The 27,429-nt window shown below is 28.6% G+C and overlaps 2 protein-coding genes across 3 annotated transcripts in view; one reads left to right on the top strand and one right to left on the bottom strand.

Annotated features, from left to right (window-relative positions):
* LOC111689149 (probable protein arginine N-methyltransferase 6.1) overlaps positions 1-27,429 on the bottom strand; it is a 51,737-nt gene that overhangs the window by 1,069 nt on the left and 23,239 nt on the right. Inside the window, exons 1-2 of one of the 2 annotated variants that reach the window (XM_046948850.1) lie at positions 18,448-18,602; positions 18,159-18,395 (exon numbers count right to left, since the gene is read on the bottom strand). In XM_046948850.1, coding sequence (XP_046804806.1) covers positions 18,159-18,395; positions 18,448-18,492 — 282 coding nt within the window. In that variant the 5' untranslated portion in view covers positions 18,493-18,602. Of the gene's footprint in view, positions 1-18,158; positions 18,396-18,447; positions 18,603-27,429 lie in introns of those variants that run through there. The other variant, XM_046948848.1, reaches the window with a different exon arrangement.
* LOC111689147 (60S ribosomal protein L9) lies at positions 23,571-24,766 on the top strand. The gene is made up of 3 exons (XM_023451640.2): positions 23,571-23,684; positions 24,053-24,304; positions 24,374-24,766. Exons 2-3 carry the CDS (start codon positions 24,064-24,066, stop codon positions 24,703-24,705), a joined length of 573 nt encoding a protein of 190 aa, XP_023307408.1. The 5' UTR covers positions 23,571-23,684; positions 24,053-24,063; the 3' UTR covers positions 24,706-24,766.

Raw genomic sequence — 27,429 nt, 5'->3', positions numbered from 1 at the left:
TTTGCTGTTACAACAAATACTGAGTGGTGATCTACAACTGTTCTGTTTACTTATACTTTTAATATACGTACGTTGAATCTCTTTTGTATCAAAATTATGTTATTTGCAAAAGCGGATTTTTTTGTACTCCAAGAAACTAGTGTTGGCTGTGCTTGCTGTGATTGTTATTATCACATAGAATGTGAAAAAATTAAATTTCAACAACTATTTTAATGATAATTGTTTCACTACTATTAATACTGCAATTATTGGTGATGTATAATAAAATATTTACTCATGTGTAATGCTAGTTAATTAATATTTCTTATTTGATTTTAATAATTTTACACAGACGAATATAGCAGTCTTACTTTTGTTTTATTTAAAATTTGTCTGTGGTCGGTATTATGACTTAACAATATTGAAATTATAGTTTAATCGTCAATTCCTGTAACGTATTTTAATATTTTAAATTATTATTGTTCTCTTTTATTGCTTTACTTTTTATAATCATTAGAAATTGAAATTTAATAAAGTACTGCTCAAAAATATGTGATAGGTTTTTATTATATTTATTTTATTGAATTTAATTAAGTTAGAAAAACATGATTGATGGCAAATTCAAGAACGAAGTCCAGTTTATGAAATTAGTATCAAAATTCGGCGTATGAAGGCAAAATAACGGTAATACATGAAAATAAAAACTGTTTCATAAGTTAAAATTGCAACTTATTATTATGAAAGGACATTTGTCTATGCTTCTAAATGCTATTTAATTTGATGTGACAAAAATGAAGCAATTGGTTTTGATTATTTTTGCTGAAATGTGTCTTCTAGTACTAGTAAATTACAATGGTCAAAGTACCAATTTTTTTAACTAGAATTATATCTTGTCACATTGGAGATAATCTACAAATATTATACTGTTTTTCCCAGATAAACAACAATCTGACCCTGTAACATAGGTCACTTTTTGGAGGATTTAAGATTGTGATTATACAAATTGCAATATTTTTTATCACAATTCAGTATAAAACCTTTAAAATATTGCTTCTAATGTTTTATCTTAATCTATGGAATAATAAAACTTTATTCTTTACAAGCTTAACCTCACATTAATCTTCCGGTTGAACTCTATTTTCCATTTTCTAAAAATAAAATTTCCATTTACTAAAAATGCAATTACCATTTAAAAGAATATTAAAAATATTTTTCATGGTGCAGTTTTAGTTAGCACATGTGCATGTTTTAGCATCCTTTCTCTTGGCCAATTATTTTTTTTTTTGGGATATGAAAATACTATGATCACTAAATTTTGACCTTTTGTATAAAATATGACCATCTTATTGGGTCTATTTAAACATAGGCCTAGTTGAAATATATAAAACGCTATCGAGCGAAATTTAGGATCTATCAAAGAAATATTATCAAATAACATAAACTAAATTGTTATTATTTTAAAATAAATTTCAATGTTGTTTTAATAGACAGGACTGTATGCTTTAATTTTTCACAAAATGTCTTATCTTATTTTTTAATGGTATATAAATATAAAATAATAAACAGAAAGTGCGCTTTATTTGTGAGCAGTACTTTGTAAAGTTTTTACATGAAATATGTGTTCCATTATTTTTTTATAGTGCGAGTTTTATTGCGTTTGTTGATCTCTGTGTGGCATCATGAATTATTTACATTTCAATTTATTCGTTATTTGTTTTTTTATGTATACATTTTAATTTTTCTTAATAACTACCCAATAAGCAAAAACCTTTGAAATGATGTAAATATGTATTTGAAAACCTATTCTAATTTCATACATAGCCTTTGATAACAAATTTGAAAAATTTTGTTTTCAAATGGAAAATTATGGCCTTCTCAAACAAAAAGGCAGTTAGAAATCAAACGTATTTTTCAAATGTATTTCAAATTTAAAAAAAGGCTAGAGGTAAGCTTGAAACTAAAAAAATTTTCAAACGTATTTCAAGTTTACTTTATTATTATTTTCATACATATATATTTTAAATAAGCTTTTTTAACCTATATAAGGCAAATTTTAGGTAATATTGTAAGTGATAATAGTTTTCTACAATACCATTTGAATCAATTCAAGCAAGAATCTTAACTTTAAACATTTAAATTGCACAAGCTTTTAATTCTTCTAAGTTTAGTGAAATAAAGAAAATATTAGTAGTGAATTTTTAAATGTAGTCGGTTTCACTGAGACATGGTTGAAGGATGAAATATCCTCTAATGCAATAAATATTACTGGATATGTATGTATGTCACAGAAAGTGGTAGAGGTAGTGGTGTTATTCTCTATGTTTTTAAATTTATTGATCACAGAGTTGTGTTTGTTGGTAATGGTTATGGAATTGCAGAATGCTTGTTTATTGAACTTAATGTTAGAAATTTTAAAGTTTTAGTGGGCGTCGTTTATCTTTCTCACGGGGACTTTTTGCATTTAGAAGGACAGATATCAGAGTTACTTGTAAGATATTAGAATATTGTGATAATGGGTGATTTCAATAATAACCTTTTTGAACATATCACAAGTATTAAAGTGAGAGATATTTGCAGTAGACTTAATATTTCTCTCATTAATAATTCTAATGCGGTTGATATGGGTTGTTGCAGTCCACAGTGCTTGAATCAGAAGTTTGCCGTTTTTACATACCTTAGTTTCACTGCGAAAACATTTTACTAGCAACTGTAATGAATATAATTGGAAAGTGTTTTACCCATGTAGAAATTGAGTAAAATCAGTTATGAGAAAAATTAAGAGAATCGCACATGGCTCAATTTTTTGAAATGAAGATAGTAAAGCAATTTGGTCAAACTTAGGGAAATCGGAGTAGTAGATGATCCAGAACATTTCAATAATACGTTTTCCGCCTTATTGACAGTATCAGGAACAGCATTTCTAGCAAAGGTGTTTGCATTTTGCTGTCCTTGGATTTTTCTAAGTTAATCATTCACTTTTAGTTGATAAATTGCATTTCCATTATTTATTTTTTCGCTCAGCCTGTAAGTTCTATCTGATAGTAATCAATATGTTGTTTGCAGTTGTCGGGCTTCTATAGTGCTTTCAGTTCATAGTGGGGTTCCTCAGGGATTTGTTCTTGGGCCTCTTCTTTTTATAATATTTTATAATATTTATGAACGACCTATTCAGTACTATATCGAATAATATGTTCCTTCTATTTTCTTTTGCTGATGATGTGCAGTTGTTGTTTAAAGGCAGTGCTGCATTCCCTGATGTGTTACAGAATGTGATAAATTATAAAGTTGATTTGTTGCTAAATGACCTTATTATTAATACTAATAAGACTAAGGCATTGTTGTTTGGTAATTGTGGTCGTAATAACATCTCAGTAACTTTGGGCTGTTATTCAATTGAGTTTGTAGATAACCCTTCAAAACTTGAGTTTTGAAGGCAATATTTAACTCAGTAGTATCTAGAGTTAATTTTAATTTGCGTAAATTATACAATTAAGATTTGATGCTTCCTTTTTATATTAAGGAGACTTATTATGCCTATTATTGTATATGCCTTGGAAGTGTGTACTGGTACCTTGGGATATGTTTTAAAGAAGTTGAGATCGGCTTTTAATAGAGTGATACGATTCCTGTACTTTCTTAGAATACGGCAACATATTAAATCTTATGTTGTAAAATTTCTGGAATTTTCTTTTGAAGATTTTATAAAGTTTCGAAATTTGATAAATTTTTATAAGTCTTATAAGTTGCAAACTCCAAAATATTTAGTTAACTTATTTGATTTTTGTAAATCTTATAGAAATAGACAATTAACAATTCCACCATTAAATGCCATATTAGAAAGATCATTTCAGGTTAGAGTGGCACGTTCTTTCGATACATACAAAAAAAGGCTCTTCCGAGAATCATCCCAGAATAATTTTGTCCAATAGATATATTAGGGATGTAGTATGTATTTTAATTAGTATAATAAATTTTGTCCCTTAAATTTATAGTATCAGACGTATATCATCCGGTTGTTGTCTAACGAATTTCTTCTCTTTTTGTCAGACGGTGATATTAATAATTCAAATAATTCTTGGATAATATTCGTCATATGAAATCCAAAAAGTCCTAAGTTACATTGTACAAAAAGCAAAAAACCTTTTAAAAAATTTGTATTTGAAGAAAAATTTGCGGATTTTGTTTTAATTGTTGAGATATGAAACTTACGCCCTTGAATTTTGTTTTTTTCTGAAACCAAAAAGGCGTAAGTTACATTAAACAAGTAAGAGTTCTCTATTTGTCTGTGCCGAATCTTATATACCCTTCACCATGGTGAGTTAAAAAAACTTACGCCCTTGAAATTTTTTTTTCTGAAACCCAAAAGGCGTAAGTTACATTAAACAAGTAAGAGTTCTCTATTTGTCTGTGCCGAATCTTATATACCCTTCACCATGGTGAGTTAAAAAAAACAGTCAGTACCAAAAAGTCCTCTTTTACACCACTAGATTACTAGATTTAATATTATAGGAAATTCAAAAAATACCTTTTAAAAACCGAAAAAGTACCTAAAAGTTCCCTTTTATGGGTTCACACTTAATTCAGACTCTACATACATACTTAATTTCATATTTCTAGGTTCACTATTAGAGAAATTTCAAGAAGTACCTTTTAAGAACAAAAAAGTAACAAAAAGTTCACTTTTTCTGGTTCTCACCTAATTCCGACTCTACATACTTAATTTAATGTTTCTAGGTTTAATAATGTAGAAAATTCAATAAGTACCTTTGGAGAAGAAAAAAGCACCAAAAAATCTCCTTAGATGTATTTTTGTCTAATCATTATTATAGAACACTTAAAAATACCATTTAAAAAACGAAAAAGTATCTTACAGTTCCCTTTTCACCTAATTCAAATATATTGTGAAGTTCCCATAAGTTATACTAATCGATAAATCAATTATTTTAATGTTTATTTTTGTAAAAATTTTATTAATATTGGGCGCTTAAACTAGCAAAAAAATTAACTAATTGAGTACTCAAAAACAACTTTCAAGGATTTATCTTAATTTAATCCCAAAACCTTCACCTAAAGATTGACCCTTAGTCGTTTTAGTTCCAATCCTGGAAAACCTCACTGGAAAGCTGTTAAAAAAGCTACAGTGTCTCTCATAAGTATTCGAATTTAGGTATAATATAAAATGAAACTAAATGTAATAACATATTTTGTATGCAAAATTAATAAATTAATTTGTTAAATTCTCTAGACAGTCCTTAGCTTTGATATCACACTTTTTTAAACTTTAAAAATTTACATTTACTTAAATTAATTTAGCTTTATTTAAAAAATGTCCATAAAATTACCTCACAAAAGTATACGAATTTTTTCTGCATTTCATATTTGACTATATTATACGAAACATAAAAATTAGAATCGAATGTTTTTTTGCTAAAAATTGTTTTAATCAACCGAATTGATATATTTTTGTACCATTTGGTCCACAATTTTGGAGTATTTGTACTATCTTTTTATGTAATATCATTAAAATGGCGGTTTTTGGCAATATTTGTATTTTTTCTCCTTTTTCCTAGAGATAAAACCAAAATTTGTTATCAACATTTAACACCACTTTTTTATCTTTCCAAAAATCTTCTTAATTACACAGATTCTTTTGATGCATTAGATATCGACATGTATTCAGCTTCTGCACTGCTAAGTGCTGTTGTGGATTGGTTTTTGATTCCCAAGAAGTAACGCTTTTACCAAGGTAAAAACCCAATCCGGAATAAGATTTCCTATCCACAGTACACCCTCCCCAATCAGCATTTGCATAGTATTCAAGATTTTTTCTTTCAGAAGAAAAATGTTGTTTCATATTTTATGTTCCTTTTAAATACCGAAGTATATTCTTAGCAGCTACCCAATGCTCGACATGTGGATATGAATTTATTTGCACCAATTTTGAAACAGAGTGAATAATATCTGCTCTTGTTGTTAATGCTAAATATAGCAATTTACAGTGTGAGAAAAAAATGTGTAAATGGTAGTCAAATATTCAAACTTTCGGTAATTTTTATTAAACCAAAAACGATATTTAAAAAAGTTTTATGTTTTGTTAGAACTGTGCTTATTGACGATATTTTTAAACTAAAATAAATTAAAATTCACTTAATTATACTTCAGAAAAATAAAGGAAATAAAGTTAACACACTTACACATATCTGACGCGTAGTACTAAAGGAACATTTTTATTATAAATTAACATTCTCTAGTGCAAAATTTTTAGTATTTTGTATCTTCTGTTTAGGTTCACGGTAGATTCAACTCTGAAAGTCATAAACTCGATCAGTTTGCTACATTTTTCTTGCGTTATGAACGTCTATACTTCATTGCAGCTCTTCCAGAGATCCGTTGTGTTTTTAGATGATGAGTGTTAGTAGTTGTTAATGATTATGATTAAAATTTTGCACTAGAGAATGTTACTTAATAATAACAAGTAAGAGTGCTATATTCGGCTGTGCCGAATCTTATATACCCTTCACCATAGTGTATTTTAAACATAATTGATCTTACAGTCTAGTTAATGTGCTATATTCGGCTGTGCCGAATCTTATATACCCTTCACCATAGTGTATTTTAAACATAATTGATCTTACAGTCTAGTTAATAAAAACATTAAAAAAATTTGAGTCGATTTAAGCCGAATGTTTCGGCGGCGGCTCAAGCAACTAAATATAGTTCGGCGGCGGCTAAGCTCCGACTCGAAGCCGGTCGACTTCGACCTCTGATTCATTGCTGGCAAACATTGACGAGACGTAGATTTTGTTTTTGTTTATCGTAAAAAAATTGTTTTAAAAAGCACTTGGAAAAAATTTGTGTTAGTTTTAAATTTCAAACTTACATTATTCGCATAAAAATTATTGTACAATAACTCACAATCTACTCTCATATAATTGAAAACGTTTTAAATACTTTTTTCTATTCATCAAAAAATATATTTGCAAAACAAAAGGGAAAATTATTTTATTTTAACAAAAAATGCAAATCATATTTTTTTTGCTGTGTATACTTTGTATGTTTGAATTCCAAACATACAAAAATACACAGCTGAATAAAACCAAATACATCTACACACACACGTGTACATCTTTTTCTATGTACAGTGTTTTTGTTGCTTTTTTAACAATTTTTTGATAAAATTCTCAGAGGTTGTCTCGGATTTTTGCTCATATCTCCGTTATTTACCGACCGATTTTGCTGATTTTAAATAGCGATCTTCTCGAAAGCATGTCTAATAGAATTATTGAAGATTCAGACATCGCCGATATCTGGGGTCCTCTAAAAACTGATTTCAACAGACAGACAGACAGACGGACATGGCTTAATCGACTCCGCTATCTATAAGGATCAAGAATATATATACTTTATAGGGTCGGAAAATTATATTATAGAAATTACAAACGGAATGACAAACTTATATATACCCTTCTCACGAAAGTGAAGGGTATAAAAATGTTCCTTTAGTACTACGCGCCAAATATGTGTAAGTCAGTTAAATTTATTTTTTTATTTTTCTGAAGTATAATTAAGTGGATTTTAATATTTCACCATCATTTACACATTTTTGTCTCGCACTATATTTGAAAACCAGGATTAAGAGGTGTAGACGATGGTTTACAATTTTCCATGCCATATTCCTTTAATAATTCGTTAATGTAGACTTCTTGAATTAACTTTATGTCTCCTGTTTCCCCATCACGTTGTACTTCCATAGCCAAAAAATTTTCTAGCAGGCCTTAGTTAGTTATTTCAAAGTCACATTCAATTTTTAGTTTCCGATTTAATTTTTAAAATTTCATTTTTGTTTTTGGATCCAATGACTTTAGCAACAAGTCGGGCTTTGTATCTCTCAACTTCTTCTTTTATATTTTAATTTAAAGCATATTTTTATTTAAAGCATAAGGAGTAGAAGGAACTGTTAGTTGACGTTGAATGCCGCATTATTCTAAATATTTATTAAATTTATTGCTGGTGTACGCTCCACCATTTTAACTTCTTATTGCCTTTATTGAAATACTTTTAAAAAATTTAAATTTATTAAACACTTCACTTTTTTGGTTTAAGAAATATATCCAAATTCGCCTTGATTTTTCATAAATGAACGATAAAAAATATATCGATCCGCCAGGAGATTTCACATTCATTATACCACACATGTCGGAATGAATTAAATTAAGGACTTCTTCAGATTTATTTTCAGATTGTTTTGGAAAAACCGCTGTATGAATTTCTCTCAACATGAGTTTCTTTATTCAAATCTAGTCCACTTACCATTTGTTTACTGCAAAATTCTTTAAAACTTTGATAATTTGGGTGACTAAGTCTTCTATGCCATATTTGATTACTATGAGCCATTACATTCAATTGTTCTTGAAATACTTCTGCTTTGAATACATATAACTCGTTTTCTAAATTAGCATGTATAAGAGCATAAGAACAACTCCTTTTCTATTGCACTTGATTGTTTCGCCACTTTTACAACCTTGCTTACTGACAAGAAATTTCCTTGTAAATCTGGAGAACATAGTACATCTTTAAGTTTAATAACACTGTTATTCACTTTTATTTTAACGTCACCCTCCTGTTGCAATTATAGACTTTTTAGATTTATATATAAACTAACCTTTTGTATAGGACCACTTGGCTTCTGTATTTACTTAAGTTTCAACCAGGCTTCATAAGACGCTGCACAATTTTTTATATAATTTATTTGAGAGATTTTAATACTTAACATTATTGTCGCAAAATCCTTCACGTCGGTGATATCCTCTCTAATTTCTTGGTAGCATCGCATGTTGAAAGAAAAGACAATTTTCTTCACCGTTTACATACCTCCAATAACCACTATTATTATTATTAGGACACTCCTGATTTCCATATTTCGAAATTCTTATCAACCAATTTCTCAATCTAATAAAGAGATGATGATGCCATTTTGATTTGATTCCTGATTCGTTTTCGGATCTTGTTTCTTGATGATTTGCTTTTAAATCTTGAATTGAAATATTTTATTCACACACTTATTATGTAAACCCAAACGCACTGTGCCCATAACCCATTGGAATATCTTTAAAGTTCAAGATTTTAATACGATTAAAGGTATTTTCAGACTACAATACTGAGTATTAATACTTGTCAAAAAATCATGTAGTATAATACAATTTCGTAGTCTAAATACAATTTGATTGATTATGACAAAAAATACTTCTGATTCTTATGACATACCGACCGTATTTTTAAGATTTTGAAAATTTTTAAAAATTACGGATTTTTTATATGTATGAAAGTTGTATTTAAAATAAAGAGACTTTAGAAACAATTTCCTTGTGATAAAAATAAACAGAAAAATAAAATAAATTGAAAATAAACGAAAACACTAGGAACATCATTGAATTTATAAAGGTAAGAATTGATAAAATGTATGTCTAAAATATTTATGTATTTTTCTTACAGATTTTTTGACATACCGACAAAATTCTATAATATTTTAATTTTGAAATGTGTTAATATTCAGTATTGTAGTCTGAAAATACCTTAAGTATTATTTAATAAAAGTAATAATAATAAATTAGAAACAAGTCTAAAAATTTTTTTAATAAATAAAAAATTTTTGATAGGATAAAATTATTATATAAAATATTTTTCAAAGCAAACTAAAAATATTCATGTTGATATATAAAAGTTTTTTAAGAATAATAAATATTATCAACATATTGAACATGTAGGATGCAATATTGATGGATCGTGTTCCAAATCTTAAATCCAAAATACGTATTGGTCACCTGATAAATATTGAACGTGTAGCATGTTTTGTAAAAAAATAAATAAAATAATACGTAGAGAAATGATATATTGATTAAAAGTTGTTTAATCATCAAATTTTAAATTATTTTATTTTATCTTGTTTAATAATGACATTGGTTCCTTATCTTTTAGATGTATTAACTCGGATGAGTTACTTCTAGCATTATGTAAAGTCAAATCCAGGGATGTGGGTGTTTATGGTATAAGGTGTGTTTCAAAATTATAAGAACAAATATATTTTTCGAATTTCTCTTCAAGTATTGAATGGATCTACAAAAAAAATGTGTACAAATAATACATTTTTGCATTTACTATTTATACATATACAAAAAAAATAATTTTGAGATTATTGTTGTTGCATTTCTGGAAGTTTTCCGTTATTTTAATGTTGCATAATTATAAAACCAAATCAATAAAAACCAATTATGCAACTTAGTAGGCCAAAAAACTTGGATATAATTGGTCCTAAAATAAAGAAAAAAAATTGTGTCTTTGATGTACCATGTAGATTTTTTTCATTCTGACCATGCAAAAGGTAAAATTTCGGCCATAAAAGACCAACTTTTGAAATTTAGGCAAATTGCTCAGAAATTGGATAGAATTGAGAAAGTTGTTATTTTTTTTATTTATCGTGATAATTAAGCACAAACCAAGTGATCAGCATGTCAGAAAACTCTTTCCCAGCGAGAAATACCCCATAATATACGCAAAAAGAACAATTCAACTTTGAGTTTAATAAATATAAAAGCTCAGATTGGCGTTTCAGTGCCTAAAATAACAGTGTGGAGGACAATTTCAGAAATAAATAATTCAAAATAATTAAAAGAAAGAAAACATGCAAGCAAATTACATCCAAGTATGACTTTATCTATTATTTTTGTAAATGGGAAAATAACTATAAATTTTACATCAGTTTATATTTTCGAAGGAAAAAAGTGGAATCCAGATAAAAAAAAAGAGAAATTTTTGGCGATGGGTTGCTGATGGTTAGTGCAGCTTTTTGATCCGACGTCTGACTCCAATTCCAATTTCATTCTTCATGTAAAATTAACAGCACGTCCTACGCCAGAACTCTAGAAATTAATTTTGTGCTTTTAATGACACAAAGTCCAACAAAAACTAAATTTTCAGCAAAAAAATGCTTTATACCCAACATAAGATTTTTCAAAAACTGGTTTAACACCAAAAATACACCTGCTTTAGAGTGGTCAACAGTGCTACTAGATGTAAAGTCCACGGAAAGTCTTTAGGGGATACAACCCAATCGAGTTTACTTAGGAAATCAACGTACGAAAGCCTTAATTTACGAAAAAATGGAATTTCACAGGAATCATCAAATATTGATCAAAATATAATAAAAACTTTAGTAAAAAGTGTGAATTCTGGAATATTTAATCTTCTAAAATATAAGGGAGTCCGAATTACCGAATAATTTTTTAAAATTGTGTTTAATTTTTAAAAAAATAATGAAGTGTTTTTATAATTTTGAAACACAGAAAACTTGTTATTTGAAAAAATATTAGAAATTACGAAAGAAATGGAGATAAATTGCACATCGATGAAAAGCACGTTCAAAGATGATCATGTTTCCAAAATAATTTATAAAATTTATTAAATATTTTAAAGAAAAATATTATAATAAAAAGTGTTCTTATAATTCTGAAACACACCTTACCTATACGTTTTATTACTTGCTTTTTTGTTGATTACACAACTGTACAAATTATTATTATTATTATTATTATTATTATTTTTTTGTTTGCTCATGGAATGAAACATATATTTTTGGAAAGTGCTATGTCCGGTTGTTAATTAACAAAATGTATTTACTTATACATCGAAATTTTTAGATAAAGAGGTTTTTGTTAAGCATCCTTCATCAGTAGTGATGGAAAAATATTTTAAAATGAGAATGGATTTTTGGGTGCTTGCACCTGTTTTGGAAACTTAACAATCAACTAAGAAAAAAATCAGTTTTAAAATTTACTTTTTATCGGATTTCTTTATTTTTGGCCCGATTTTAAAAATTAAAAACAAATAATAAAATTTGAAAAAATTATTAACATTGCATCTATTCACCAAGATTTAAGATTATTGCGACGTATTTTTTAATATTTTTGTGACGAATCCTGTTTAAGTACAAATCAATTGTTTGCGGTAAGTTTTCCTCTAAGTGTAAATCGTAATGATTTACTACTTTAGTTTACAACTCTGATGGAAAACTATTATAGTTTCAACAAGTAAACCGCTAACGGTATTTAGACATTGTTTGCCTCCATTAACTAGTTATAAGTTTTTTTATTCATTCTCCTTAGTGAAGCCACTTACTGCACTGGTGCAAAGAGTTTTTTAAAACTTACATCTACAAAGGTAAAGAATAAAGAAAGAGATTTATTCTCTGATTTTTAAATTGAATTAATTTTCTTGTGTTTTATTTTTCTTTTGGTAAACTTATTTGGTTTGTCCATTTTGAACCGGATCGGATATACGCCGAAACAAATCCATTGTTACAGAGTTGTGAGGAAGACAATTTTGTTCTCCTAATTTAACCATTACTTACCATTTTCTTTCTTTATGAATAATTCAAATATTTAACGTCCTAGATTTTTTTAAATATTTTTTCTGGACTTAGACGGCCAAAATAAAGAAATCCATGTAGGTTTTATATTGTGAGCAAAATATAAAATATGAATTGAATAAGATATTATTCTAAAATAAGTTCGCATGTGTGTTTTATATTATACTAGCTAATACCTAATAAATTTATTTAGTTATTAAATTACGCTTTTTTATACCCTCCACCACCATCAGTGGTGATAGAGGGTATATATAACTTTGTCATTCCGTGTGTAACATCAAGAAATATTCATCTGAGACCCAACAAAGTATATATATTCTTGGTCCTTATGAAATTCTGAGTCGATTTAGCTATGTCCGTCTGTCTGTCCGTCTGTCCGTCTGTCTGCCTAAAACACGCTCACGTTAAAACTAAGATGAGGACAACAACCAAATTCACCGAAAATATTTGTTGTTATCCTAAGCAGTTTGGTATTGAAAATGGGCAAAATCGGTTCACATCGGGAAAAGTTATGAATCAAAATTTGAAACAACCTCGAAAAAATAAGCATTTTTTACACATTCTGATGTAATTTTCTCGAAAACTATGCAAGATAATTCCATAAAAATCGGCATACATTCGTTTCCGCACAAAGGCTTAATATCTTGTGAAAATCGCCAGAATCGGTCCACAATTTCATATACCTCCCATACAAAAGTACATATTCCCGGAAATTTGGTTTTTTGTTAATAACTTCCGTCGTAATGCCGATATCTTCACAAAATTTTAGAAATTAAAATTGTATGACAATGGAATTTATTCAGAGGAAAAATTTTTTGGATGGGTCCATAATTGGTCATAGCTCCCATACAAGGTCCCCTCCCGAAAATCACTTAAACTTACATAACTCATTACTAAATCAAGATATTGATATAAAATTTGGTACATGTATTGCTCTTACATACAGAAATATTAAAATTAAATCTTTTTGGGATCGGTCCATAATTGGTCATAGCTCCCATACAAGGTCCCCTCCCGAAAATCACGTAAACTCGCATAACTCATTAGTAAATTAAGATATCGATATAAAATTTGGTACAAATATTGATTTTATATGCTGAAATATAACCATGGAAGTTTTTTTGGATCGGTCCATAATTGGTCATAGCTCCCATACAAGGTCCCCTCCCGAAAATCACTTAAACTCGCATAACTCATTACTTAATTAAGATATCGATATAAATTATTATAAATTTGGTACAGGTATTGCTCTTATATATAGAAGTATTACAATGAAAGCTTTTTTGGATCGGTCCATAATTGGTGATAGCTCACATACAAGGTCCATTCCGAAAATCAGGTCCCCTCCCGAAAATCATTACTCAATTAAGATATCGATATAAAGTTTGGTACAAGTATTGGTACAAGGTTCCCTTCCGAAAATCAGAAAAACGCACATAACTCATAACCAAATATTTATATCCATACATTTATCACAAATATTGCTCTTATATACATAAATTCACTATAAAATTGTTTTACGACCGGTCCATATTAGGTCATAGCTGTCATACTAGGTCCATAAAATCACTTAGATTCACTTAGATTCACAATATTTATTACCAAGTAGAATTCTGAAATATTGTCTTTATGTACATAATTGGTCATAGCTCCCTTTTACGAAAATATCTTAAACGCACATTACTTATTACCAAATTAAGCTATTAATACATAATTTGGCAAAAATATTAGTTTTGTATACTTCTATTTCTCTTATACTAGGTCCAGCCCCTATAAGCGCTTTAGCCGTATTTAAAGAGCATTATCAATTTGTGTTGAACAAAATTTTGTGTAGAACAAAATTATATATGTATTTGTATTTTGAAAATCTATAAATCTTTCACACACATACAAACATGCAAATTACTAAATTTATAATGTTCAATAAATCTTGGAATTGTAATAGATTTAACTTTTGGGATTTTTTCTATTAAAGACATGAGAAAACTTATTTCTACAAATATTTGTTCAATTAGTTAAGTAATAACATAGAAATAGCTGGTGGAGGGTATTTAAGATTCGGCACAGCCGAATATAGCACTCTAACTTGTTTTTTGTCCAAATTTGCAGCTCAAATAGAATGTGTCTTCTAACTCGCATTTTCAACTTACAGACACAGAACGTGCATAGTTTTTGAGTAATAGACTCATTTCGATGTGTTAAAATCGAAATGAATAAATCAATTCATATGTATTATGAGCATGGAATCATTTCACTTTAAAAAAATAAAACTTTCAAATAAGTATAAAACTAGCTGACCTGAATTTTGTATTGCATAAATCAGAAATAAAATATGATCGTAATTGGCAAATTTATGAAAATTTTGGCTTAAAAACGAAAATAAAATTTTTTTTTGAAGCGAATCCCGGGATTTATTTTGAAAAATTCCGGAATCCCGGGATTTATTTTGCCAATCCCAGGATTCGGGATTTACTAATCCCGAAAAATCCCGGGTTTCTCAGGATCGGGATTTCGGGTTTGGCATCCCTAATATGTACCTACTTTCATAGAAAATTAAAATTGATTAAACAAAAAACATTTTTTTAATGTTTCAGTCATAGAAAAGGTATACATAGAACTGAAACTGAGTATGACATAACCTAAGTCTGCTGTCAAAAACCTAAGTCGTGAGAATGTATTAGTTGAAAAATATTTAACCCAACAAACACAAACTCTTTCGTTTAAAAAGTTTTTATATTTTTGTTTGATATTATATTTCGATATTTTATGAAATAATGTTTTGAATTAGCCATTTTTATTCAATATCAGTTGACCAATGTAAGAAAGATCTTCATTAAAAATTATTCTTAATTTTAAATAAACTCTTTGTGTTTGCTGGGTTGAGTCAATATTGACACTTGAAAATTATATTAAAAAAATAAAAACGATTGAAAAATTTGTTTTTTTTCTGAAAATGTTTTCAATAATTTTATGGGAAAACTTAACTTTTAGCAGTGTTTATTGCATCAGCAGGGGCTATTTTGCCAAAGGAATTGTGCTAATGCTAAAATTAACGCTTGATATGAACGATTATTGTTAATTTCAAAGCAGACCAAATGCAGTCTAAATACACCCTACACCACACCAATGGGAACGGTATTTTGTTTATGTCTTTAAGTTTGTAACACCTGCGTCGATGTAATGATGTAATCCGCCCATAAATTAGCCTATTGAACTTTTTTGTAAGCGGTACATGCTAACACGAATAGGGTATTTATAAAATTCGACTCAACAAATTTTATATATACGAAATTTTGACTATATATTGTTATAATGAGTAGTACATTCATTAATTAAGCAAACATCAATCTCTTGAATATAACTTCTACATTAAAAAATACTAAATAACTTATAGCTACTTACTCGCAATGTGGTAGGGTGTGATGTATTCGGATACATTTTGTACATTCATATTTTTGTTATTTTATGTAAACAAAAATAAAAATACTCATACAATTGTATTAAATTCACACAGAACCTGTACATGTGAGAGAGTAATATTTCTTACTCTCAGTAACACTTCTATTTATTTTTCTATGGTTTCAGTTTTACACGTTCAATATCACGTGATTGAATTCGCATTCAGTAAGAATATTAAGGGTTTTCATTTAAACGTTCAAAACTCTCGTAAACTGTGCAACCTGTGCATGTTTCCATTGAATTGTATGAAAATTGATTTGCACAACCCTTATAAGTTTGAGCGACTATTTAGACTGGCAAACTTGAGCAAACTCATTGTGCATTTAATAAATCTGTTCACTTATTGTTCACTTTTGAATTTATGGACTTGAATATTCACATTTTTAACATATTTTGTACAATTTTTTGTTAAAATATTTTATTTTTTGATTTCGTTTGACATTACTGTAAAATGTTTATAAATATTGTAATTGAACAGAATTTGAACAGGGGTTTCGTGAAACAAGTCGAATAAACTTGCCCACTTGCACAAATGGGAAACTTAAGCGTTTAAATGAAAACCCTTATTGTATTTATAGATTCATTCATTTAGCTTCCACATTATAAAAAAGTACATACTATTTGAAAAAAGTACTATAAAATAACTTTAATAGAAGATCGTTTGATCAAAAATTGTATGTTTCTGTATTCAATATTAAATACAATTCAAAAAATATAATTTTAATGAATGAAAAAGTACCATTTCAGTAGATTCTCATTCACTGTTCAATATCGTAAAAATATCAAAAAGTACCATCGGAAAAACGAAAAAATACAAAAATATATCAATAAATTCTCATTTAATAAGGACCAAAGAATAAATAAGAAGTGAAACGCTGTCAAAAAGTACCTAAGTCTACTGTCAGTCGGTCAACAACATAGTTGCAAAAAATCGGATTTAAAAATTTAAAAAAAGGACTGAATTTTAAAAAAGTACGAAAAATGTGTCTCTTAATTTTGAGAGATGTATCCAAAATATTTAGAAAAATTTTATTATGTTAATTAATTCAAAAGTTATAAATGGCCAAAAAGGTACCAAAATCCCCTTTGTTGCATTTTTACCCCTTAAAAGTACGAATTTCAAAAAAGTACCATGCACACATTAAGAGTAGATACAAGTGAATTTAAAATTTTTCTTGTATCACTAATATTGTGTAAGATAATTAAATTGTAGATCCTTAGTGGATCTTGGGTCAAAAGAGTCCTGAAATTTAATAGGGTCTTCAAGGCTAGTATAAAACTTAGTTGTGCCAGTTTTTGTGGATATACGAGTATATTAAACATAATTATGAGCTACTCGGGACAAACCCAATATATCCTCCCACTCCCTCTAAAGTGGTGTAGGATATAAAAAGGACAATAAATAGGCATTGATACTATCGGATATGGGTATATCAGAATATATACTGGCATTCAACCTGTTAATAAGATGGCGAGATTATAATTCTCTTATTTGGGTAAGAGGACACGATATATAACTGGAAATAATATTGCTAATAACTTGGCAAAAGCTGGAACTACGATGGCTATACTTGATATAGACCAGTTTTGTAGTGTTTCCTATGTGGCCATTAAAAACCATATATCCGATATTCAGCTCAAAACGTTTGGTCACATGAGTGGTGTATTTAGAAAGCACTGTATTTAAATAACTATTTTTTTATTGTTAGTACTTTGAATTAATTTGTTTTCCAAAAAGTTCACAAAATACTTATGGAAAAGCTTTCTGTATTAGTATACGCATACTTAATGTATTCATATTGCAATATGAAATAGAAAATGTTATTTTTGTCAGTAAATTATTAAGATTTGTTGAAAATTTATTTATATTTCTCGGGATTTATAAATCCCGAAAATTCCGGGTTCCCGATATCGGGATTCCGGGATTCATTTAAAAATCCCGAATCCCGGGACTTTTAAAAATTAGTCCCGATTGGCATTCCTAGTGGAAAGTTACACAACTTTGACCGAAATAGCTAAATTTGTGTCCGGCATACCATATAATAGTACTTGGTACATATTTCAAGCAAATAAATTTTTTGAGTTAAGTCACTTGACACGAAATTGCCCATATGTAAATCTAAAACAAAATTTTGCTAATTTAAAAGCAAAAGCTTTATTTCGTAACAGACGAAATCAAATTTGAGCTACAGGAAGCGGTTTACAAATTAAATAAAAGCTTTTAAAAAGAACACGTTTAAAAATGTTGGCTTAAAAAAGAGTAGGTATAGAAAATAAAATACTAATTACAATAACTTACCTTTACTGTAGATGTAATGTTATTCTCTTCCATCACTTTTAATGCAATTTTTGCCAAATTCGATGCTTCTACAGCATACACTAACTTAGCTCCAGCTTTAGCACAAAAGGCTGATAGTATTCCAGTGCCAGCTCCAACATCTAAAATTATTTTATCTTTGAAAAGTGAAGCATTTGACAAAATTGCATTTTTATAAGCTTCTTGTCGCGGTCGATCTCGAAGCATTATTTCATGTACCTACAATATTCAATATTAAAATCTTATTAAATAAAATATATGTTCAAATTACCTCAAGATTTTCGTAATCTCGAAAATAACTGTCCTCTTGTTGCATTTTATTTCAAATAATAAAACAACTGGCCTTTTGTGCAATGCATGCACGTGTTGTATCTCCCAAAAGTAAATATTTTGTATTTCGTGACATTTACCTTGTTTACATTTTTGCTAATACATTCACACTTATCAAATATTTGACGAAATACGTAAACACAATTTTTGTCATGGTATAAATATATTAGAAGGTAGTTTCAATTTGCCTTAATGTCAGTCTGATTAACCATCTGACAAGAAAGGCGATTTGAAGTTTATGTATAAAATAAAGCTACCATATTCATGAATATTAATCCCACATTTCATTTTAAGTATTCAAACTTAAAATAAATAACAAATATTTTAATTCAAATAAAAAAAAATTTTAACACAACAAAAAAATATTTTTATAAAAATGAGCTGTCTTTTTCCGAAATGCGAAAGCAAGAAACACCATTCAAGCTTTTCAAATATACATTTCTTTAAAATACCTACTATACCGTATATACGCAAAGAATGGCTAAAGGTACGTATGTTAGATTTTTGGTTGAAGTTTATTCGTAATATTTCCATTTGAAAGGTGTGCAATATCGAAGAAGACGATTTGCCAGGTGAACCTTTAGTATGTTCCCTACATTTTTCCAGACAAGATTTAAAAAATAATGAGAAGAATGTTCGCGTCAATAGAAACGCTATTCCAATGTGCCCAAGGTAATTATTATTTTGTGTTTTTTTGCTTGAATATTCTCTACTGATAAGATATGTTTTGTATTATAAATGAAAATATCGGTTGATGCCTTTACCTAGCCTCCATTACAAAAGGCAAATAAGATTCAAATTCAACAGCCACTTATATATATCGTTGTACATCATTTATGAATTACACATATGTGTTTAAAAATTTCTCAATGTATTTTACACTTTTTCTTAATATGGCAACGCTCTTTTGAATATTTACACAAATAATAAACTTCAAACATCTCCTTTCTTGTCAACAAATTCATATTGAAACAACCTTCTATATTTTTAAATCATGATTTTTGTAAAGGTGGAAGTACACAACAGGCGTTGTATGAGCAACGCGTTATAGCCTCCGTTCAAAAAAATTGGAATTGAATACTTTTAGCTGAGGAGAAAACTTGCCCCGGTCAAGTCACAGTGTTTTTTTAAATTCTCTTTAAAGGTCCTTCGTAAAATAATGAACGTTTAGGCGTGCGACATTTTCTGTTAGACGGGCCTCTTAAGTTAAAATATTAATGGCTCTACCGGCTCCGCATAATAAAGATTTCCATTCGGGAAATCTTTATTATGCGGAGCCGGGGTTGAACATACCAAAAAGGAGGAGTAAATCCTTGCGCCCGGCCGTAGGCCGTCTCTTCAGTAAATCTGTACTAAGCAAAGAAAGCCGCGTAAACAAAAAATATTATTTAAATGTTCAACTTTGTCTTAAGCTTACTAAAACATATATATATATTATTATATATATATATATTATATATTATATATATATATATATATATATATATATATATATATATATATATATTATATATATATATATATATATATATATTATATATATATATATATATATATATATATATATATTATTATATATATATATATATATATATATATTATAATATATATATATATATATATTCATATATATTCATATTTCCTTAGCACAAAGTTTTTTTTTTTTTTTTTTTTCTATTTGTTTACATTTTTATAGAAACTCACCCCACAACAATCGACTGGATTCAACAAAATTTTTGTCATTTTTTACATGTGTGTGTAAATCAACCGCTGTATTAACACGACCAAAAAATGTTAACAAATGAATGCAAAAAAATTAAACAAACGACTGCAAACATATTCCAAAAGCTGTCAGCGATTCAAATTTTAACTAAATTTAATTTTTTATCACAAATGGATAGAGCAACAACTCGGGATCCTAATTTAACATTGGGCTTTTTTTATATTAAAGTATTGTGAGTACATTGGACATACAAAAAAACATATCTTATGCTATGTTCACATAACAATAAATAAAAACATATCTTATACCATATAGTAGTATATAGGCGAAACTAATTGTCAAGGACCTAAGTCCGCTGTCAAAGACCTAACTGGTGAGAATGTATTAGTAGAATCACAAAAATAAACACAGTTGTTCAAAAGGTACTAAATAAAAAATGTATTTTTTGGACGTTATTCTTTGTGTGTTATTAATGAAATTTTATATGGCAGTGAATGAAAATATTAGTTATTTATTGTTTTGAAAATATATTTTATCTCAAAACGTATTATAAACACGTCTTTTTGTTATTTTTTTTGTTGAATTAAAAAAAGTATCTAAAATACTTTTTTAATTTTCAATACTAAAATGTAGAGCTTTTCATTTTTCAATTTTAATTAAAATAAAATGTCAAAGAATAAAAAATATTTTTTTTTTTCGTTTGTAAAATATAAATTATTTTCGGGATTTTAAATAAATGAAAAGTGTTGAAAAAAATAATAAACAGTGATAAGAAAAACTAATAAGTGGTAATATCCTCGCAATTTTGTGAAGAAAATTTGATGTTTAGTGAGTGCGTTTAGTTCTCATAAGTTTGTTTTATTCTATCAGAGCTCGTCTGTGTGAAGAGAATAAAAATGCTTCTTTGAAAACCCCTTCAGTTTCGCCTATATGTACTACTATATGTCTTATACTATGTTCACATATCCATGTTTAACGTTTAATAAGTTTAAACACAACCGTTCACGTACATATTAAATTATAGTGTTTTTTGCTTTGAATTGTTTTTTCGACTTAAACATTTTGTTTTAAATATTAAGATTTTCACTTAAATTACACTAAATTTAATATTTAAACACAATTTTTTATTAAATTAAAACAAATTTAAAATATTTTATTTTTGACATTACTTTTTTGTTCTAGCAGTGTTCATGAAACAAAAGTACGAAAAAAGTCATTCCTGTTCAAAAAACATAATGTGTTTTATAATTAAACGTAGTATTACATAAAGTTATTTCCTCATTGTATACACATAATTTTTAGAAAATTTTCACTTTGTATTGAAAGTAGTGTTTATAAAAAACTGACTTTTGCAGAAACCGGTTTGTTGTTTAACCGAAAATTGACCATTCCCAGAAAACCTGTTTGTGGGTTAACCGATAACAAAAAACCAATTAAACCGGTTAACCGAAATGTACGGAAATCTATTAAATATACTTATATTTAGTTGGATGAGAATATTTTGCGAAATGTTATGAATTGCTGAATAAGATATTTCTAATTTTTAATTTAGCTATTTACAGTAATGTATCATAAGAAAGCAATCTTATACATATCTGAAGCTGCAATTCACTAGTTAGGTACATGGGAGTAGTCAGAGGAGGAATAAATTGACCTTGCAATACATATATGATACTATTTATGTATGTAGTAAATATGAGAAAAATAATAAAAATATTTGTAAAACAATATTTTCTGCAATATTTTCCAAAATTGGTCTGAAAACTTCCGTTTTTAAGATCCTATCGCGGAAAAAATAATTATAATTTTTGTTACAGTATTTCTGGTCCGAAAAACGACTTAGTGTATTATAACGGGCAAATAAACTCCAAAATAATTTAAAAATTTCTGAAATGGGCCAAACTGTTGTTCTGTATAACATAACCTAAGCTATTTATTTATTATTCTTTATAACCTTAAAATTACGACAATTTTGACACATATTTCGAAAAAAAAAACAAAAATAATATGCTTCTCCAACCCACACAAATTTTAAATCATTTAAAACCCAACTTTTTACTTGTTTCCTCAAATTGTAAATCTTTTTAATATACATAAAATATTTTTAACATATCCTAACTTTTGTTTAACACAAACGGAGAACGATATTTAAAATTTTGTATACAAAATTTTTAAAAATGTGATTTTTTTGTCAAAAAAATATAAATTTTTGTACTAAAAATTTCAATTTTTTGAAACCGTGCTTTGGTAGACCTGGTTCACACTACAAAATTTTTTTAGGGAAACTTTTGATTTTTGTGTATGAGAGAAAGAAATATCAACCATCTCTTTCCCCCACACACAAAATCAAAAGTTTTTCAACAAAAGTTTCCCAGTGTGAACCAGATCAAACAAAACTTTACGTCGAACTGTTGCTGGCAGCTCGTGTTTACTGTTTGTGTTTTAATGAGAGCGGTCACAATCAGAACGTCAAACTTGTGCATGAAGTACAAAAGTTGAAAAATATTCAACTTTGGCGTACGAACCAGAAGAGAACATACTTTTTATTTGAGATTTGTGCGATTGGAAAACACGATTTTTAAACTAAATATTTTTTATATTATATGCTGCATTTTTTATATTATATAATTATTTTTTCATACTTTATCAACACAACGATTAGATATCTCTTTTTTTACGCTGCTTAGCTGTCAGTAGCAATTCGACGTAAAGTATTGTATGTTTGGGCCTTTACAGTCTTATACCCCGTTCACACGGTGCAATTATTCGTAATTCACGCTCACATTCATCATTCAACCCCCAATTACGTACTGAATGACAGGATTCGCAATACAAAATTTCAGCTGCGAATTGCACAAGCTGTACGTATTTCTGTAACGTACGAATGACTGTCATCTCTAATTTTTATCGAGTATCAAAATCAGCTGTCAAAATAAAAATGTCAAAAGTAAACAAAATAAGGATAAACATTTTTGTATTAAATAAATTAATTAAAAGTAAGAAATAAAAAACCTGATTAAAGTCAAATATATTTGTGGAAGTATTTTTATCTTAAATGGGGGAAAAGAAGAAAATAATAAAAAAATTATAATGTCCCGAAGGTTATTGGCTACAATAAAGATTGCGGAGGAGACAATTTTATTTTTTTACCTAACTTTTTTATCCATTGCCAAATTACAAATTTAAAACTTGCACCAAACAATAAAAATAAATAAACACAAAAAATAAAGCATGTAAACAGAAGAAAAAAATTAACAAATAAATGTCAAACTATGTTAGGAAACGCCTGGCAACTCTGTAAAGATTACGGAATCTGCAAACAATTTTTTAGGGAAATTTTAACGTCAGTGTCAAAATTGACAGCAACTAAATTATTTTGAAATGGCAATACCCCCGTCGCAAACGTCAAAAAATTCCTTTTTCGCATCAACCTTTTTCCGGTCGGTCCGAAGCGTGTAAGTTTGTGTTTTTTCGTGTAAATAAATAAAATTTTAAATCATCATAAATATGTGAAATTAAATACAATAAATTGTGTGAGAAATTTCTTATAAAAATGATAAATTAACATTTTTTTAACTTATTTCTGTTGTCAGTTATTCTTTTCTCTTTAATATTGTCAATAGAAATGGTTCACCAACAAATGTATAAATTATTCGTGGTTAAAACCCTATAACATTAAGTTTAGATAAATAATAATTTATACAATAATTATGCAGTAAAAAGTCAATTACTATCAGCGATTTACACCAAATATAATTGCTTTTTTTAATTGTTTAAAATGAATGAATGTGATACAATATTTTTGTATTTTATTTATTTATAGTGTTGTAAAACATGAGGACTATTAACTCAAATCAGTGTGTTAAGATCCCCAAGAATATCAAAGCCTCAGTGCGTGCCCGTGTTGTCACCATCACTGGCCCAAGAGGTGTCTTGAAACGCAGTTTCAAGCATTTGGCTTTGGATATGTACATGGTAAACAAACGTACCTTGAAAGTGGAGAAATGGTTTGGTGCCAAGAAAGAGTTGGCTGCTGTTCGCACTGTCTGCAGTCACATTGAAAACATGATCAAGGGTATGTAAACAAATAAATATTTTAAATTCTATCGAAATTAAAATTTTTAAATGTTCTTAATTATTCCAGGTGTAACCGTTGGCTTCCAATACAAAATGCGTGCTGTATATGCTCATTTCCCCATTAACTGTGTTACTTCCGAAAATAATACTGTAATTGAAATCCGTAATTTCTTGGGTGAAAAATACATTCGTCGCGTAGAAATGGCCCCCGGAGTAACAGTTGTAAACTCAACTGCACAAAAGGATGAATTGATCGTTGAAGGTAACGACATTGAAGCCGTTTCTGGATCTGCTGCTCTTATTCAGCAATCTACCACTGTTAAAAACAAGGATATCCGTAAGTTCTTGGACGGTTTGTACGTTTCTGAGAAGACCACCGTTGTAAAGGAGGAGGCCTAATCTGTTTTTAACTTCTTAATTTAGAGGAATAAAATTAAGAATTTTTATAAAACAAAAAAAATGTCTTTTTTGTTTATTTTGTGTGGTAAAATGTGTTAAAAACTGCAGTAAACAAAATGGTCTCAAAAGAAACTATTTTTAAATAACACATCGAAATATTGTTCATAGAAAAATCATAGTGTGGATTTAGTTACACACCCACTTCGACAAGACCACTTTCAAGAAAGCTAGTATAATGGTTTCCGAACTTTGAGTGACCGGTAAGAACTGATAACAGAGCGCTCAGATAAATTCTGTTTAGCCCTAAAATGTAGGATGTTTTTGAGAATCCATACGAGACCACAGTAACCTAGAGATCGAGCAAGTGTGCTCCTGAGACCACCGTTCCTGAGCTGAACTAAAGCAATAATCAAGTATTTGTTTCTTGATGACCGCTAAGGGGACACCACAGAACTGGTCTATGTCCAGTATGCTCATCCTCCTGCCGGCTTTTGCCAAAATGTCAGCAGTAGTATTGCCAATTATTTCCCCGTGTCCTTTGACCCAAACGAGGGTTTAGAGACGCCCGGCATTCTTGGACAAATTTTTATGGAGAATACACACCTATCAGGGATTTGATAGCGGCTTGACTGTCAGTATAAATTCTGATATCTCTGTTGAATATCCGATAGTACCTAAGCCAATAAGATGCCTTTTTTATAGGTGAAATTTCAGCCTGTAAAATAGCACATTCGTCGCTGAGTCGGAAAGAGATTTTCGTCCCAAATTCTTCAATGAATATGCCACCACCGACACCTTTAGTTGTTTTAGAGTCATCTGTATACACTTTAAAGCTTTCAACACTTAATTCATTATAATCACAGATTAAACTATACCGAAAGTTACTCGAAATGGTTCCGGAATATGGTAGTCAATAGCATGATGTAGGTTTGGTAGAAGATCTACAATCTTCGCATGACCTCTGGGAAAGTAGTTCCATATATTTGTAATACTTAGTCTGGCTGCAGTATTCATTGCCAGTTGTTTAGCAAGAAGGTCCACATGCAGCCAGTTCAGCATGGCAAACAACGCTTTGCTGGGCGTATTCGTAAGTTATAAGAAGAGCTGATTGACTCATAACTTTTGTGGAAATATATTTCTGTTAGATGTTTTGTCAAGTGCATACCACCAGATAGTTACACCATACATCATAATCGGATTAGTAAACTTTTATAAGGACTATCAGCTTATTTTAAAATAGTTATCGTATTCATATTTCAGAAAATACTCTGATAATTTAAAAAAAAATATAATTTTTTTTTTTGCAATTTGTTTCCAAACATAAAATTTTGCAAATAGAAAAAAAATTGATAAAAATTGTCCTAAAATTAGAGATGTTTTTCAATACATTTCAAAATGGACTAGGTTAATATCTCAGTCGGTTTCGAAAAAATAGGCATTTGATATAGCCTTCACGTATATTTTTATATCGAATCAAAATACAATATTAATATTTTTTATATTTTTGCTAAATTTTTTTTGCCTCATTTGAAAACATAATTTTAATCATGATAAAAATATGATATTTTTACCATGATTTCAATTATATGTTATTATTATGTATGAATTCATAGTGAATGTGTTTTAATTGCTAAAAATTTATTTAAATTTATTTTTCAGGTTATGAAATCTGTGTTTAGGTCGTAAAATTGTATATAATAATTGTATTTTAATGAGCACCGGATTTTGCATAATACAAAAAAGCTTTTGACTAATATTTCCGCAAATCATATGGAGCTATAGTTGTCTGAAAGCAAAATGTTTTTTTCAGATAAACGCTGCTAGGACCGCTTTAGGAGAAGAAATTTTATTTTTCTTTCGCAAAATCTAATGAATCCATCAATATTATTTACTGCAAATTCAAAAATTTTTGCATCACGTCTTAAGTTAAAATACAAAGAAAAAATTAAATTTTGGAAAAATTTTAAAATTATTATAAAAAGTTGGCATTTACAAATTTTTAATGCGCCTTTGTACCGGATGTGTTAATTATAATGTGATTAAATTTACGCGGTATTACAACTGTGATCGTAAATGGATATGAATGTCACATTAAAAAAAATACGCATATTCTTGGCAAGTTTTTAAAGGTCCTAACATGTCTTTAGATCTCTGACGTCAACAAGATTTACCTTACTTAAATGTAATTTCATTTATTCGCGCAAATACACTATTCAAAAAACAAAAAAAAAAAACGCAAAATATTTGTTACATTTGTTTACAACCGTATGTATTTGCAACTAAAAGTATTAATGAAATTATTATAAAACTTTTTAAATGTCCAAAGTCTTGTGGCTCTGTAATACCCCATTTACACATCCACGAAATCTAGTACTTATGAGATTTCGAGCCAAATCTAGTTGATTTTTACTAGATTTCCCATACACAACAAAATCTACTTCGTAACTAGATTTCATTAAAATCTACTCAAAATGTAATAGTTTTTAGCGATGCAACTCTGTTTTTTCCTAAATAATACTAAACAAGTAAGAGTGCAATATTTGGCTGTGCCGAATCTTATATACCCTTCACCATAGTCTAGTTTAAACATATTAGTTTTATAAATTTTTTCGGCTTAAATATATTATAGGTATAACTCTCCGATTATGAAAAAATTTATACCACATATAAAGCTTTAAATTTTATGACTTGTGATATATGTCTTTTGGTCAACAAATGTATAGT

This window comes from Lucilia cuprina, chromosome 2, assembly GCF_022045245.1.
Source record: "Lucilia cuprina isolate Lc7/37 chromosome 2, ASM2204524v1, whole genome shotgun sequence".
NCBI classification, from domain to species: Eukaryota; Metazoa; Arthropoda; class Insecta; order Diptera; family Calliphoridae; genus Lucilia; species Lucilia cuprina.
The sequence above is the reverse complement of the archived record's forward strand: the minus strand, read 5'-3'. Positions and strand labels throughout refer to the sequence as shown.